Here is a 16,825-nt window from a genome sequence, read left to right on the forward strand (position 1 = left end):
AATTTACCGGTGACGTTATCCGAATTGCGCCAAAATACGGAGAGTGACACTATTCTGCAAAAAGTGGTCCATTATATTTTAAACGGATGGCCAAAAAAGGTTTCTGATGAGACCCTGAGACCTTATCATTTATGTCGGTTACAGCTGTCTTATGAAAACGGTTGCGTTCTGAGAGGTCACAAAGTGGTCATTCCAGCAAAATTGCAAAATATAATTTTAGCGGAAGTGCACCGATCCCATTTAGGTATTGTAAAAACAAAAGCTGAAGTTCGATCTAGGTTCTGGTTCCCGGGAGTAGACGCGGCATTAGAAAAATTGATAAGTGCTTGCACCATATGTATACAACAACGCCCCTCCCCGCGCGGGCGCCGCTCGCGCAATGGGAATACCCGCCATGCGCGTTCTACAGGGTACATTGTGATTTTTTAGGACCAATTAACGGAAGCTCATATTTGGTTATAGTAGATGCATATACAAAATGGGTTGAAGTATATAATATGAAAACCAATATTACATCTTCAGCGACTATTGTCAAAATTTGCGAATTCATGTCGCGGTTTGGAATTCCGCATACATTAGTAACCGACAATGGTACGTCGTTCACGTCGCGCGAGTTTGAGGCTTTTTGTAAGTTAAACGGTATTTCACATGTCACTTCGCCGGCGTATAGCGCCCCCAGCAACGGTCAGGCGGAATCGTATATTAAGATATCCAAGAAGGGCATTAAAACCAGTTTATTGAGTGGCAATGGGGTACAGGATTCGTGGAAAAGATTGTTGAAGTATTTATTTGATTACCGGAATTCTGTACACACCACAACGGGGGTCTCGCCTGCTCAGTTAGTGTATGGACGGAAGTTGAAAACTAGATTAGATTTAATTAACCCTAGCACACCGTCACCCTCATCCCCGGCGCTCGCTGACATAGTACGTAAAAATCAGTGTTTGCAGAATAAACCTACAATGTACCGTAAGGCACAATGTTTCTCGGAAGGGAATTTAGTATTATTTAAGGCCTTCGAGGCAAATGGTAAATTTAAGTGGTGCCGAGGCACAATTGTCAAAAAAGTCCGCAAAGTTGTGTATATAGTTAAGGACAACGTTACTTTAAAAACATTTAAAAAACACAAAAACCAAATTGTTTTAGATAAAGGTCAAGATTATTGCGCTAGCTCTAATGACTGGGACGATGACGTAGATATCCGTACCGAGGAGACATCATCGGCCGGCCCGCCGCCAGCGCGGCTGGCGCCGAGCGAGGAGCTGCAGCCTGCCATGGGGGAGGAAGGAGACCGGACAACGGCTCCAGAGTCTCCAGACTCACGCCCTGTGCCGTCAGACTCTCCCGAGCCTACTGCTACGCCCAGCGGGGCCTCGCCCGCAGGCCAGTCTGAAGAAGATGACGAGTTCCAGGAAGCCTTACCTGGTCCGGACACTGAACCCGAGACTCGATACCCTGACATACCTACGGAGAACAATCCCGTGTCTACCACTCCTCGGTTAAAGCGCAATCGACCTAAAATTAATTACAAGGCATTCTTCTAGCGATAAGTAATACTTAGTTGCAAACGTAATTGTTTGCTATTCTTTCGTCTTATGTATATTTAGAGTTAAGTATAAGTTAGACGTGTATGTAAGCTAAGGGGAGGAATGTTATATATGTATGTGTGCTGCGCACACACTCGCCGCGCTAACTTACGAATACACGTCAGTACGCTAACAGCAAGCAGTCGTTTCACTTGTCTCGTTCCCGTAATCCTCGTATCCATCACAAGTCTTTGTGGTTTAAAAGTCTTCAAGACTAGTCTTATAACAACACTACACTCACGCTTTTACTAGCTCACCCATTCAACCCCTCACTCTCTAAGTGATTCCCTCATTCACTAATATTCTCTTACTAACTATTTTCGCTCAATGATCCAAAGTGAATCTTGACCTCCGAAATGAGAGATCGCCACCTGTCCCAATCCTGCGCAGCTTCTTGCCAGTCACTATTCTACTTTACTATACTAAAAATATTCTCTAATTCTCCTATAAATTTTCTTGTATAATTTTTTGACGACCGGTTTGGCCTAGTCGGTAGTGACCCTGCCTGCTACGCTGCGGTCCCGGGTTCGTCCCAGTTATATATATAACCATCCCAGTAAGGGCATTTATTTGTGTGATTAGCACACATATTTGTTCCAGTCATGGATATTTTCTATGTACTATCTATTTGTATATTATATAAATCGCTATCTGAGTACCCATGACACAAGCCTTCTTGAGTTTACCGTGGGACTCAATCAATCTGGGTAAGAATGTCCCATAATATTTATTTATTCATTTATTCTCACTCACTATTTTATTTACTCACTGACTTACTGATTCATTCAAACACACTCACGTGACCGGTATACCCACCACCGCACCGTCACCACCCTTTCGGTCATAGAGAAATAAGTAAGTAACTCCATACATCAGTAAACGCGAGTTATTTGTAGAGGCATAGTTATAGTGACATCTAGCGACAATCACGCGTCAAATAGCGTGAATTATCAGTACCACTACTCGATACTAGGTGTCACGGTGTCTCGTCTGCCAAATATTTAATATTAGAACAGTTTACATTACAACTTATATTACAAGCAGAAGGAATTGAAAACAGAATACTGATTTTTACTATTGTACCTAATGTTAGGTAAAAATTGGTGAGCATTAGACTCTTCGTTCATCGCGACATCTATTGACAAGTGGCAGTACTGATAATTTACGCTAGTTGACGAGTGATTACGCGTGGTTGTCGCTAGATGTCACTTAACTATACAAATAACTCGCGTTTACTGATGTATGGAGTTACAACTCTTTCCTTATATTACAGGGGCCATCTTGGATGTTTTCCATTGAAATCCTTCCGACATCCAATATCGGATCAGATAATGTGAAAACGGACAACATAACGGGAGGAAAATCCCACTCATGCACTAAAAAATCACTTATTCACTCATCACTTATTCTGCCCTATGAAAATTTTTTCCATTAACTTATCTTGGTTTTACTCTGGAAGCGCTCCGCAAAATCTGCGCAGTAACATTTTAAAATTCTGATTAGTTGCCGAATTTCAACTAACGTTAAATGTTTTTTTTTTCAGGTTATGGAGGCCAATGAATGCGCAGACAGCCAGAACTGAGGGAAAATGGACATATACTCTATCACACCATCTTTGTTAGTAGAAAAAAAAAACATTTATGTAATGTAAGACGCGAACGGTTGTCTCCGCAGAAATTTAATTTCGCGCTCTTTTATACGAAGAGGATGTGTCTGAATATTTGTTAATTGGAAAATGGAACCAAAAATGTTGTAAACTTTAATTATTTAGGCGCTAATGTCAAATTATAAATATTTTTCACCTACTAAGTGAATTCCAATGACAAATGAGCAAAAGTCAGTTTTGGATTTATACTAATTGACTAGGTACCTAATTGTATGCTGTTAAAAAATGGAGGTTTATTCCAAATAATATAACCTGACGTCATAATGTGTTGTATTGTTTTTAACACGTTCACTGCGGAGCCGCATTTTGTGAACTCGCTCTCAGTGCGTTACAACCCATGAGAGTCCTGTATTGAACTTTCTCTCAGTGCGGTACAAGTCAATCACAGCCTGTAAGAAGGGTTATACCTTTCATGTAATTTGATTTTTATATACAACAAAAACTTTGAACTTTGCACTTAATATTATTAAAAAAAGATTTTTAGAATTTTTAGTAAATGTTGTACAGCAAGCAATTTAAACTTTTTACAATATATTTTTACGTTTAATAATGTTTAGCAAAATTGTAAGCGTTTTGCGTATAAAAGCGTTATATTGTATTAAACGAATTTCATTTAAAACAATCGAAACACATTTTTTCACCAAAAAATAACGTGTGGTTAAAAATATGGTAACAACACTAATGCATTTTGCACTTTGCTCCAGTGCTATACAAGGTCGTGCGTAACAGGTCATATAGGCCCTGTTCCGCACTTAATAACAAAAGTTGATCCCTCAAAGGGATAAGTTCGCCTTTGTACTTCACATCTTAATGTATGCTTTTTTTTAATGTGTTTTTGTGCAATAAAGAGTTACTACTACTACTACTAAAAGTTTAAATCTGGTGCGAACAGGACATACGTGACCTGTTTATTAATTTATATGCTGTCAAATAGAGTGTAAAATTACAAATATAAACGTATACTTGACTATATACAAATAATAAAATATCACAACGTTATGGACTTCGCACTAGGGTAAAGTTGCGCATTTCTGTCGCCGCACCAGGGGGAAGTCCAGAACAGGGTCAGATCGTTTCACAGTTAACGTGTTAAGCAATAAAATATAAATAATATTAAATTATAAACAAATTTAAACGCTGTCCCAATATGTTTAAGAAATAAACCCATTTTCGTATTAAAAACATATTATAATACTCGTATAAGAAAGGAAAATAAGTCGTTTTATGAAAACTTGCAGTTATTCTGAAGTCTTGTAGAAGAAAAGTTATATAAGAACATACCTAAAGTACAAACTAACTTTTGTACTGAATTTTATAGATTATAAGTCATATATTTTATAAATTATAAATTGTAAATATTTGTTCATATAAATACTCGTTTTTGGTTTGGATGCTTTTGCGTTAGCTTCTTAATTATCTCTTATTTTGTAATTTTAAGTGTTATGACAATGAGATACTATACAATAAATTATTATACTAATTGGCCAAAAATTATGGTGCTATTTATGAAAATAAAATAAAAAGGTTATATTTATGTACTTAGCGTTTTATTTTTTAAATCTCTTCATCGTAATAAGTAAGGGAAGAGTTGTAAATCCATACATCAGTAAATGCGGGTTATTTGTAGTGACATCTAGCGACAATCACGCGTCAAATAGCGTAAATTATCAGTACTGCTACTTGTCAATAGATGTCGCGATGAACGAAGAGTAATGCTCACCAATTTTTGACTAATATTACAATAGTATTAATCAATATTCAGTTTTCAATTCCTTCTATTTGTAATATAAGTTGTTAATTGCTTCTATATTTATATAATTTTTGGCAGACGAGACACTGTTGACACCTAGTACCGAGTAGTGGTACTGGTAATTTACGCTATTTGACGCATGATTGTCGCCAGATGTCACTAGAAATAACCCGCATTTAGGTACTGATGGACGGAGTTACAATTTGACCATTCCCTTAAATATTCCTCTATGGTCTACAAGGCTGGGAACCGGTTTATTTTTTACCGGTTAAAACCGGTTTATTTCGATTTTACTCCGAACTTTTTAAAGAACGCGAACGTTATGAGAACTTTATTTTAACCGAAATAAACCGGTTTATTCGACGAGCGGCGAGACGCACTTAAATACCAACGTTCACGCAGCGAGTTTTTTTTGGTTAGAACAGTATTACCTCATGCTGCGGAATAAACTGGTTTATTTTGTTCTAAACCGGTTAATCGAACGAAACCTTTATGAAAGAGTTCTCATAGAAACCGGTTTAAAAATAGCGGTTTTTCGAGCGAAAACGAAATTTAAAGGTTTGTCCGCAAGTACATGATAACGGTTTGAAAATTTGACCGGTATCCAAGCCCTGGGTCTAAGCAATCATACTACAAGGTTTTTGCTAGAAATCCATATATCTATTCTAATTAATCTGGCTTAAGAGGTTAATTTGTAGGCTAGTCGTGTTGCCCGAAATAGAAATCAAATATGAATCTTATAAAACGGATCACTGAAGTTGCAATCCTATTCACGTGTATTATGATCCTAATACGTAGTAGAACCAAGTAGGCAAGTACTTAGTGTGACTGGGAAATGCTTAGCACTTGCCTCTTGGACACTTTGGCCCTAAGCATGAGAGGAATAAATATTAAGGGAAGAGTTAACTCCATACATCAGTAAATGACAGTTATTTGTAGCGACATCTAGCGTCAATCACGCGTCAAATAGCGTAAATTATCAGTAGGTACCACTACTTGACACTAGGTGTCACTGTCAACAGTGTCTCGTCTGCCAAAATTTTAATATTAAAACAGTTTACAACTGATATTACAAGTAAAAGGAATTGAAAACAGAATATTTATTAATACAATTATAATATTAGCTAAAAATTGTTGAGTGTCATATTATGTGGGTATATAGCGAAACTGTATTGGTGTGATCTACCCGTCTTTAGAAATAAAGAATCAGTCATTGCTCGATCTTGTAGTTTGATTGATATGCTCCCTATACTTTTACATGGCGCAGCCGGTTAAAGTGGTAAAAATTGTTTAATTTAGAAGACGAAAGTTCAAGAAGTTCACGTTAATATCAACAAGTGAAGAAAAACCAGAGATGGAATCAGTGCTTACTCCCCCGTTGCCGTTTAAGTTTGAGGAAAATGTAACCAACATGGCGTTTGGTACTTTGTGTGAATCGTGGGAGAAGTGGAAGAATGGGTTTCAAATATACGTGAAGGCATGTGAGCTTAACAAGAAAAGTGAAGAAATACAGATGAACATTTTCCTACACGTCGTAGGGGAACAGTGTCGTGAGATAGTGGAACAAAGTTCTACGAAATGTACAACGTTAACGGCTTTAATAGGACTAGTCGATAATCATTTTAAAGCGAAAAAAAATGTAACGGTCGAGCGTCATCGGTTTTTTACTCGTCAACAAGGTGAACATGAGTCCATAGATCAATACGTCTTTGAGTTGAGAAAGTTGGCTCAGTCGTGCGAGTTTAGTAACCTAAGTGACGGATTAATAAAAGATAGACTCATCTGTGGAATCGTTAGTGCAGCGATAAGGGAGCGGTTGCTACGCGAGGACGACCTCACTCTTGATAAGGCATTAGAAATATGTCGGGCAGCTATAGTTTCGAAAATGTATTCAGAGGACATAAAACGTGAGTGTAGTAGTGAGATAAAAAGTAATGAAGTGTGTGCGGTGTCTAACAAAGAAGTGTACGAAATAAAGCGGGCAGGTGCAAAGGTCGAGGCGGGCTCGAGTTCCGGACGAGGATGGCGCGGGCGCGGATGGTTGCCTGGCGCGGGAGCGGGGCGCAGGGCCGTGTCCAGCGCGCCGGGGCCGGCCGCGGCCGGCGGCCAGCACCGCGCGCCGCCCGCACAGCGCGGAGGGCGGTGCGGCCAGTGCGGCGGGGTGCACAAGAAGTACGACTGTCCGGCGTATGGCAGGACCTGCATGAAATGTTCCAGGCCGAACCATTACGCCAGGATGTGCAGGGTGTACATGGTGGAAGAGTCTGATGAACAGGTAAATAACATAACAAACCGATGTTGTTGTGACTCTTGTGAGGAGTGGAACACCGAATTAAAAATAAATAATGTACCTGTATATTTCAAGTTAGATACGGGGGCAGACATAAATATACTGCCTAAAAAATATTTAACCAGATTAGGTATTTCGAGTAAAGATCTATTAAAAACGAATACAAGACTTACTGAGTACTCGGGCGCGGGTATTAATGTCATAGGCAGGATTTTCTTACGAGTTAGGTACAAAAATGAGTTGTATATATTAGAGTTTAAGATTGTTGATTTAGATTCCACGCCGATACTGGGACGGTTTGCGTGTAAAGATTTAAACTTGGTTAGGCGAGTCATGGCTGTGGAGGAGTCAAACGATAAAGTTCCAGGGTTTGTAAAGGAATTCAGTGATGTTTTTGCTGGTATAGGTTGTCTTCCGGGCGAGTATAAAATTCAATTAAAATCAGATGTAGTACCGGTGATTCATGCACCGAGGAAATTACCATTTGCGATAAAAGATGCGGTAAAAACTAAGTTGATAGAAATGGAGGCCCAGGGGATAATAGCTAAAGTTGAGGGACCTTCGGATTGGGTTAGTAGCATAACGGTAGTTAAAAAATCAAACGGAGACTTACGAATCTGTTTGGATCCTAAGGAATTAAATAATGCTATAAAACGGGAACATTTTCGGCTTCCAACCATCGATGAAATAGTATCAAATTTATCAGGTGCACGATACTTTAGCACCCTGGACGCGAGCTCAGGTTTCTGGCAGGTGCGGCTCGACGATACAAGTAGGTATTGTACATTTAACACGCCCTTTGGACGGTACAAGTTTCTAAGGATGCCATATGGCATCTGTTCTGCGTCCGAAGTGTTTCACAAAAAGATATATGAAAACTTTGATGACCTTGAAGGGGTATGTATGTACATAGATGATTTATTAGTGTATGGTCGTACTAGGGAGGAGCATGATCTCAGGTTAAAAAATGTATTGGAAAGATGTGCGAAAGTGAACCTTAAGCTCAATAGAAATAAATGTCGGTTTGGGTTGGAAGAGATAAAGTATTTAGGTCATCGCATAACAAAGGACGGCCTGAGTCCGGATGACTCACACATATCAGCAATAAAAAATATGCCTACACCTTCTAATAGGAAAGATATTGAACGATTTTTAGGTCTTATTACGTACGTAGGAACGTTTATACCGAACTTGTCAGATAAGACACAACCACTAAGGCAGTTATTAAAAAAAGAAATTGAGTGGCATTGGGACGAGCCCCAGAGTAAATGTTTTAACGATCTTAAGGAATGTTTAATGAAAAAACCGGTATTACAATATTATAGCATGCATCAGCCAATAACTATTTCAGTAGATGCAAGCAAAAGTGGTCTTGGGTGTTGTTTGTTGCAGAATAACCTCCCTGTGTGCTATGCCTCCAAGTCCTTAACTAAAACGGAACAACGGTATGCGCAGATTGAAAAGGAGTTGTACGCTTGTCTGTTCGCGTGTGAGCGTTTTTATCCATATATATATGGGAGATCGGACATAACGATTGAGACCGATCACAAACCATTGATAAGTATAATTAAAAAGCCTATAGTAGACTCACCATCTCGTCTTCAAAGAATGTTATTAAGGTTACAGCGTTATACGTTCAAATTGGTATATAAGCCGGGTAAACATCTATACATAGCGGACACGCTGTCGCGCGCATACGAGCCGGCTCACCCCGAGCACGCGGGCGCGGGGACGGGAGGCGAGCACGAGGCGCTGCACGACGAGGTGTGCGCGGTGCAGCGCGCGCTGGCCGACCTCGTCGACGACCACTTCACGGACCACCAGTTCCTCAACCTACAAAAACAAACTGACACCGACGACGAGTTGGTTCACTTACGAAAATGTATCTTAAAAGGATGGCCTAATGATAGAAAAGAATTATTAGAGGTACTTAGGCCGTATTGGACTTATAGGGATGAGTTAACTGTAGCACAAGGTTTAGTTTGGAAAGGGGATAGAATAGTGATTCCTAAGTCTCTAAGGAAAGATATGTTAAATAAAATTCATATAGGACACATGGGTAAGGAAAAATGTAAATTACGAGCGAGGGAAATAATGTTTTGGCCGTGCATTAATAATGAAATAGATAATTTAATAAATAACTGTAATATCTGTCTGTCGCACAGAAAAAATAATCAAAAAGAAGAGTTAATTCCGCATGAAATTCCAGATGAACCTTGGGCAAAATTAGGCGTAGATTTATTTCAATTACATGGGGTCGATTATTTATTATTAGTTGACTATTACAGCAAGTTCATAGAAATCAGTAAGTTATCATCAACGACGTCTGAACATGTAATATCATCCCTTAAAAATATATTTTGCCGCCAAGGGATTCCTAGAGTAGTTATGTCAGACGGGGGACCGCAGTTTACGTCCTCAAGTTTCAAAAGGTTTGCTGATGAGTGGCAGTTCACTCATAAAATGTCGTCTCCGAGATACGCACAGTCTAACGGACAGATAGAGAGAACAATACAGACCGTTAAGAGTATTATGATCAAAACAAATGAAAATCGCACTGATTACAGACTAGGGCTTCTAGAATATCTAAACACGCCTTTAGCAAATGATTTGGCATCGCCAGCTCAATTGCTGCAAAGTAGGAAAATGAGAAGCATAATTCCAATCTCTCCTAAATTGTTAAAACCAAAAATTCAAAATTTCGTAAAAAACAAATTGGCTTATAAAAAGCACATACAGAAAAAATATTATGATCGCAACGCGAAAAAACCTTCCCGTTTTATCAGTGGCCGATAAAGTTAAAGTTTTAATGGACCCGAATAAAAAAGGTTGGTCATCGGGGACCATATCAAAGGTGTTAGGCCCACGTAGTTATAAAATTAAATTAGTAAACGGTAACGAAATAGTGAGAAATCGTAGGCATATTATTAGTGACTCGCCACAGAGAAATGACTCGCCTGATGTGGACTTATTCTTTGACTTAGATGACGTAACGCCGTCCCCGTTATCAAGCGCCACTGATATTGCCCCGAATGTAAACAACACTGTATAGTATGAATTTTTTGAAACGAACGTTTCTAAACAAAGGTATTGTTCCTTTTGTGTTGAGCGGGAGCTTCTGTATTTGCACGCGCTAAGACAACAAGAAGCAACTGTATCCTGATAATTGTAAGGTTCAAATCTGTACAGCAGCAAATTTGAGATAGATTATTTTGGAAATGTGAAGCGATAGACCACACCGCTATAGGTGCGAAAATACAGCGCTTCTAATACTTTGATACTTGATGGTGTAAGTATAGTACATATAGTTATAATAATCATCGGTAATATGTCAGTCTGTATAATAAAAATAACACGTTTAAACAGCGAAACTGCCAGATTAAAAGGTTGATAAGCACCTGGCACCTTAATGTGTCATCGCAAAGTGACAATAAACACTGATAAGGTTTTTCAATCTGACCGCCATTGTTATGTTTTGTTATAAATACGGTTTACGGTTTGTTTAGTTATTTATGTTATTTTATTTATCAAGACTTGTACCTAATATTTATGTAATTACTATTTATATATTGCTATATACAATTGTTGATTGTTAACAAAATCATTAATAAAAAATAACAGTGATAATATACGTGTTTCATTACTTACAGCACCACCACCAAGTATCAAAGTATTAGAAACGCTGTATTTTCGCACCTATAGCGGTGTGGTCTATCGCTTCACATTTCCAAAATAATCTATCTCAAATTTGCTGCTGTACAGATTTGAACCTTACAATTATCAGGATACAGTTGCTTCTTGTTGTCTTAGCGCGTGCAAATACAGAAGCTCCCGCTCAACACAAAAGGAACAATACCTTTGTTTAGAAACGTTCGTTTCAAAAAATTCATACTATACCTAATCCCGGTAATAATATTGTTACTCGTTCCGGCAGGATAGTGAGGGCTCCAGATAGATTGGGAGACTGGATATGACAACATACCTACTTAAATCGGTGCTCCATCAAGGATGTAGAAAATTGGATGTATAATAAACACATAAAATTGTAAATAAATAATGATACTTGCCTACTTACTACATGTTACTTAACATATAATAAATTGTGAATTATTTATTTGTTGCATGAGTTATTTAGCGTCAATTATATCTACATTAAATTATATTGCTTGAACTTTGTAAAAAAAAAAAGAAATGAAATATGTGTTAATTCAATCATAAGTAGGTATTATTTATGCATGAACAATTAGGGTCGTAGATAAAAATATATGTAGTAAAATAAGCACACTTGTTGTAAAAATATAATAATAAAATAAATTTAAGCATGTTTAATGCACGATACTGTGATTATGTTAATAAGTAATTATAATCAACATGTATTCTATAGAAGCGAACTATTATCTTGTAATTTTGTACCTGGTACTCTTTACTCAGTGAAAAAGTATTGCAGAAAATTCATGGAATCGTTATCATACCAACCATTGTTTAAATGAATATGCCACTATTTTGAATGTCATGTTAGCTCTGTTAAATAACGAAGGTATTGTTGTTTAGAGATATACCTACTGCTAAAATAACTTTTAATTTTGAAGTCTGATATGTTATTTAAAAATTTGTAATTATACATCGTTACATTAAGAGTCATTATATAAAAAATAAATGCATGCCGAATGGCTCATGATTTGTACTTTTGTCGATCGAATTGTATAATCATATACCTATTTATTTTGTTATTTTTGAAGAAGGAAGATGTCATATTATGTGGGTATATAGCGAAACTGTATTGGTGTGATCTACCCGTCTTTAGAAATAAAGAATCAGTCATTGCTCGATCTTGTAGTTTGATTGATATGCTCCCTATACTTTTAGACTTCTAGCGTAAAACACGCGTCAACTAGCGTAAATTATCAGTAGCGCTACTTCCCTTACTTATTCCTCTATGCTGTATTAGACAATAACCTAATTGACGCTTCGAGCCTTTGGTCCTACGTGAAGCTCAGCCGTCGGACTCCGCATTTCTCGGCATTTAGTCGCTGTTGTTACTGTGTTCGAGCACTTTCGGCTTTCGGCGGAGCTCGGCCAAACTTTCGGACTAGCTGCCTAAACCACGTTTCACATAAAACATTAAGCAGGGTTGTGTTCCTGATATGGCCCATTCTCATTAATTAATAGGGAATATGCACGTAACTCCAAAATGGCATAAATATTTCGATTTGTAATATTTATTGCTAAAAAACATTTATTTACAAAATACTTTTGAAATTTATCGTAATTTAACAGTGGAATATTTTTAAAAGCGGGTTTTTTTCTGAATTCCTGCATAATTTTTAAAAACGCCCGTGACGTCATGATACACTTGACGTTTGTAAGTGGGAACGAGAAAGAGTTATTATTTTCTCGCTCCCACGCGTGTGTACGGGCGTACGCGTGACGTCAGATTACGCTGGATCGAGCGCGCCAAAATGGCCGCGTTTAAATTGCCCGAAAACGATAGTCGTTTTAATCTTTTTTTCTACTTTCTTAGTGTTTTTATCTCCTTTATTTATTTTCCTTCTTAAGTTAGGTTTTGTACAATATGAGTATAAAAGTAAAATAAAAATAACACTTACAAAACAATATAAAACATATAAACACATTATAAAAAACCTAACCTAGGGTGCCGCCAGCAGCGGGGCAGGGCCCAAGCTGCCGGTGGTTAGGGCTGCAGAGAGAGGAACCGTCGGACTATCCGCGCCGTGTCCAAGACCACCGCCTTCTGCATCTGGCCCTTGATCCATCCACCTAGCGAGAGTCTCTTAAGATGGTGGTCGAGACTCTTCGCTATGAGACCGTTCGCTGAAACGACTATCGGAACAATGATCGTTGAATCAACATCCCACATGGCGGTTATCTCGTGAGCCAAGTCTAGGTACTTACTGGACTTGTCCTTCTCGGCTTTCACGAGATTTTCATCATGGGGGATGGTGATGTCAACGAGCACGGCCCGGCGTTGCAGTCGATCTATTATCACAATGTCAGGCTTATTGGCTACAATAGTCCTGTCAGTGATAATAGATCGATCCCAATAGAGCGTGGCACGACCATTTTCGAGAACTGGCGCAGGTAAGTACTTATAATACGGTACTTCGCGGTCCACAAGGTCGTATTGAAGAGCAAGTTGCTGGTGAATAATCCTGGCTACGAGATTATGTCTGTGCAAGTACTCGCCGTTAGCTAGATGAGAACAACCGGAAATGATATGCCTGAGTGACTCTCCGGGACGGCGGCATGCCCGACAAATGTCGACCGTACCGTCCTTCAGGATATATTTCCGGTAGTTGTTCGTCATCATAACTTCGTCCGCAATTGCACAGGCAAAACCCTCGGTTTCTCCGAAGAGGTCCCCGAATCGTAACCAGTTCACCGATGCGAGCAGATCTACATCGGGTCCCGTGAGGGCCTTGTAGAACCGCCCGTGTAGCTGCTTGCTCTCCCATACCGCCTTGCGGTCCGCAGTACTTAGTACCACAGGTTTGCGCCAGTTCTCTTTCGCCAAGGAGAGCGGCGTGAGGTTTCCGTCTACTGTCACCACATCACGATGCATCCCACACTCGTTGTTAAGGAAGTAATTCCTGAGATTGTACACCTCACGGTTGTGGAGATTTTTGGCGTTTAGGAAGCCTCGACCTCCGCACTTCCGTGGGATGTACAATCTCATAACAGACGAGCGCGGGTGTAACATACGGTGTGTGGTAAGCAGTGACCGGACCCTCCGATCCAGGGCGTCCAGCTCGGTCTGGGTCCACCTTAGTATGCCAAAGGAGTATGTGAGTAGAGGCATTACCCAGGCGTTAAAGGCGCGCACTTTATTGCCTCCTGACAAAAGACTGTTAAGGACTTTTGTGAGCCGACTGAAAAAGCGCTCCTTCACCGACCGTCTAATGCCAACATCCTCAATACCCAACGACTGTGACATACCAAGGTACTTATAGGTTTCTGATTCAGAGATAGATCTGAACGACATCGTCTCAGAAAGTTGTAAATTTTCTGAATTTACAACCTCCCCCCGCTGTACATGCATGACCGCACACTTATCGACACCAAACTCCATTCTGATGGCGGTACTGAAAACTTCTGTGGTTTTCAATAGCACCATCAGGTCTTGGGTGTTCGGTGCAAATAGTTTGAGATCGTCCATGTACAGAAGGTGAGAGATGACTTCACCCTCTCTCTCTCTCTTATTATTATTATAAATGGGCTTACTCTTGGACACAGACTATCCAAAGGCAAAGACGTGGCTTACGATGAGTGAGCTCGTCCTGAAGATGCATGTTCACTCAGTTTATATTTTGGATGTGTTATGATTATTTTTAGTTATGTAATAACTAGTCGAATTGTATAAAAAATCATGCATATACCCTATTGTTTCAAGAGTTATTTAAACAAAACGAAACGCCCAAATAATTAAATAAATATCTCACATTCTTACATAATTTGGCTCTTATCAAAATAATTTGTTTTAAATTTTGGCAGCCATATTATGAAATAAGTAGCAGCTGATTAGTAGTTTTAGAAATAAGATCTGTACAGTCTGGAATTTTCCAAACCTTGCTTTGCTAAAATGTATTGATTAGCGCTAATTCGCTTTATCAGCGATATAACATACATATACACACAAAATATAGTAAGATTTTAATCTTATACACCCTGTTTTTATTGAATTCCATTAACTTTAAGGGTTAAGTTCAAATACAATTAATTTCTCTAAGAAACTAGTCTCTTAACTGTTACGGTTATCGAATTGTTAAAAAAAAAATTTAATTACTTAACACGTGTGTGGCATCCCTTACCACTTCCTAATGTTATTTGTTTTGACATGTGCCGTCAAACACTTGTCAATGACTTTAATGTTGTGATTAAGGTTCTCTCACACTAATTAATCCATTTATTATGTATGGAAACGAAAAAAAATTTTTTTTCGAATTTAACAAAAAGCGATATACATGGTGGTTCTTGATGATGAACCTAACTGCGTGTCGAATTTAACGGAAAACAAAAAAAAAACACGGTTTATGTATAAATAAAAGTGAGTTCCAAATTCATACATAACTAGCCTAGCCATTTCAAAATTAGACATAGACATAGAAGGGGGCTATTTTTTTCAAAGTTGTCCACCCCACTTTTTTTTAATTTTGAGATTTTTACGTAGTTTCTATTCAGAATCGCGAGATCTTTCAATTGTAATAGGTGAAAAAAGTGTCCCAAGGTTTTTTCCCATTCCGTTACCATTTTTTTAATACATTTTGTATGGCGGTAACGGAATGGAAGGTTCGAAAAAATGTATCGAAATCTTGGGACATGTTTTTCTCCTATCAGGGGCCAATTTTTGAAGCTCACGGCGTTCGAATTCAGAAAATTGACACTGAAAATAGTAGGCAATTTCGGTGACAATTTTCTGAAATCAAACGCCGTGAGATTCAAAAATCGGCCCCCAGGATTGAAAGACCTCGCGATTCTGAGTATTAATCGCGTAAAAAATACCCATGTTACAAAAAAAAGTGGGAATTTTGAAAACTAACCTAACCACAAAATTTAAATTTTGAAAAAACCCCCGACTGCGAACTGCGACATAGTAGACCGATTTTCATGAAACATGGCTAAGAACACTCCCAACTAACTTTCAGACAACAAAAACTAAATCTAAATCGGTTCATCCGTTCGGGAGCTACGATGCCACAGACAGACACACACACTGACAGACAGACAAACAGACAGACAGACGGACAGACAGACAGACAGACACATCAAACTTATAACACCCCTCCGTTTTTGCGTCGGGGGTTAAAAATGGCCCGGAAATGTTTTATTTAATATCACATTACAGTGTTTAAATTAAAGAAAGTGGAACAAATACCGTGATATTAAAAATAAATACATACATACATACATACATACAATCACGCCTGTATCCCATAAAGGGGTAGGCAGAACACATGAAACTACTAAAGCTTCAGTGCCACTCTTGGCAAATAAGGGGTTGAAAGAAAACGAAACTGTGATATTGCAACCCTAGCTCAGTCCCTATTGAAGGTCCATAAAAAAAAATTAAATATAAATAAAATTAATATATTGCTAAAGTGGCACTAAGTTGAGCTCATGTGCTCTTCATACCCCTTCAGGAACACCAGCGTGAGTTTAATGTATGACATATTTGATTTGATGGAGCCCGATGGAGCTAATTAATAATTATTTCAACTAACTTCGGATTTTGACAACTTTTACTTTTTGTGGTGATGGGTTAAGAATTTCTCCCCTCACTAGGTCGGAAACACGTGTTTTGTCCTTTAATACCAGCGGGTAAAAACGCATTTTATCCACTAGTGGGTAAAGTAATTTGACCTTGAATAAAGTCAAATGAACTACTTTAAAATTGATAAAATTAGGTGAATCTAGTAATAAAGATGATTTACCACCTGTGGAACTACTGGAAGCAGTGATAAACGCATTTTTTGCGTTGTAGTTTCCTCGCTATAGTGAGGGGAAAAGTTTTGTGTTAC

At 38.6% G+C, this 16,825-nt stretch overlaps 2 protein-coding genes across 4 annotated transcripts in view; both read left to right on the top strand.

Moving 5' to 3' along the window:
• LOC125238582 (cysteine dioxygenase type 1) overlaps window positions 1–3,170 on the top strand; it is a 54,908-nt gene extending 51,738 nt beyond the window's left edge. For all 3 annotated transcript variants that reach the window (XM_048145929.1, XM_048145930.1, XM_048145931.1), the window contains exon 7: window positions 3,130–3,170. In XM_048145929.1, the coding sequence (XP_048001886.1) occupies window positions 3,130–3,168 (39 nt within the window). In that variant the 3' untranslated portion in view covers window positions 3,169–3,170. The remainder of the gene's footprint in view (window positions 1–3,129) is intronic.
• Window positions 3,171–6,887: 3,717 nt separating this feature from the next.
• Window positions 6,888–11,444, top strand: LOC125238971. Its single transcript, XM_048146471.1, has 2 exons — window positions 6,888–7,277; window positions 11,227–11,444. The coding sequence occupies exons 1-2, from the start codon at window positions 6,888–6,890 to the stop codon at window positions 11,245–11,247; spliced, it is 411 nt and encodes a 136-aa protein (XP_048002428.1). The 3' UTR covers window positions 11,248–11,444.
• The last annotated feature ends 5,381 nt before the right edge of the window (window positions 11,445–16,825 follow it).

The sequence above is a fragment of the Leguminivora glycinivorella genome, chromosome 24 (genome assembly GCF_023078275.1).
Source record: "Leguminivora glycinivorella isolate SPB_JAAS2020 chromosome 24, LegGlyc_1.1, whole genome shotgun sequence".
NCBI classification, from domain to species: domain Eukaryota; kingdom Metazoa; phylum Arthropoda; class Insecta; order Lepidoptera; family Tortricidae; genus Leguminivora; species Leguminivora glycinivorella.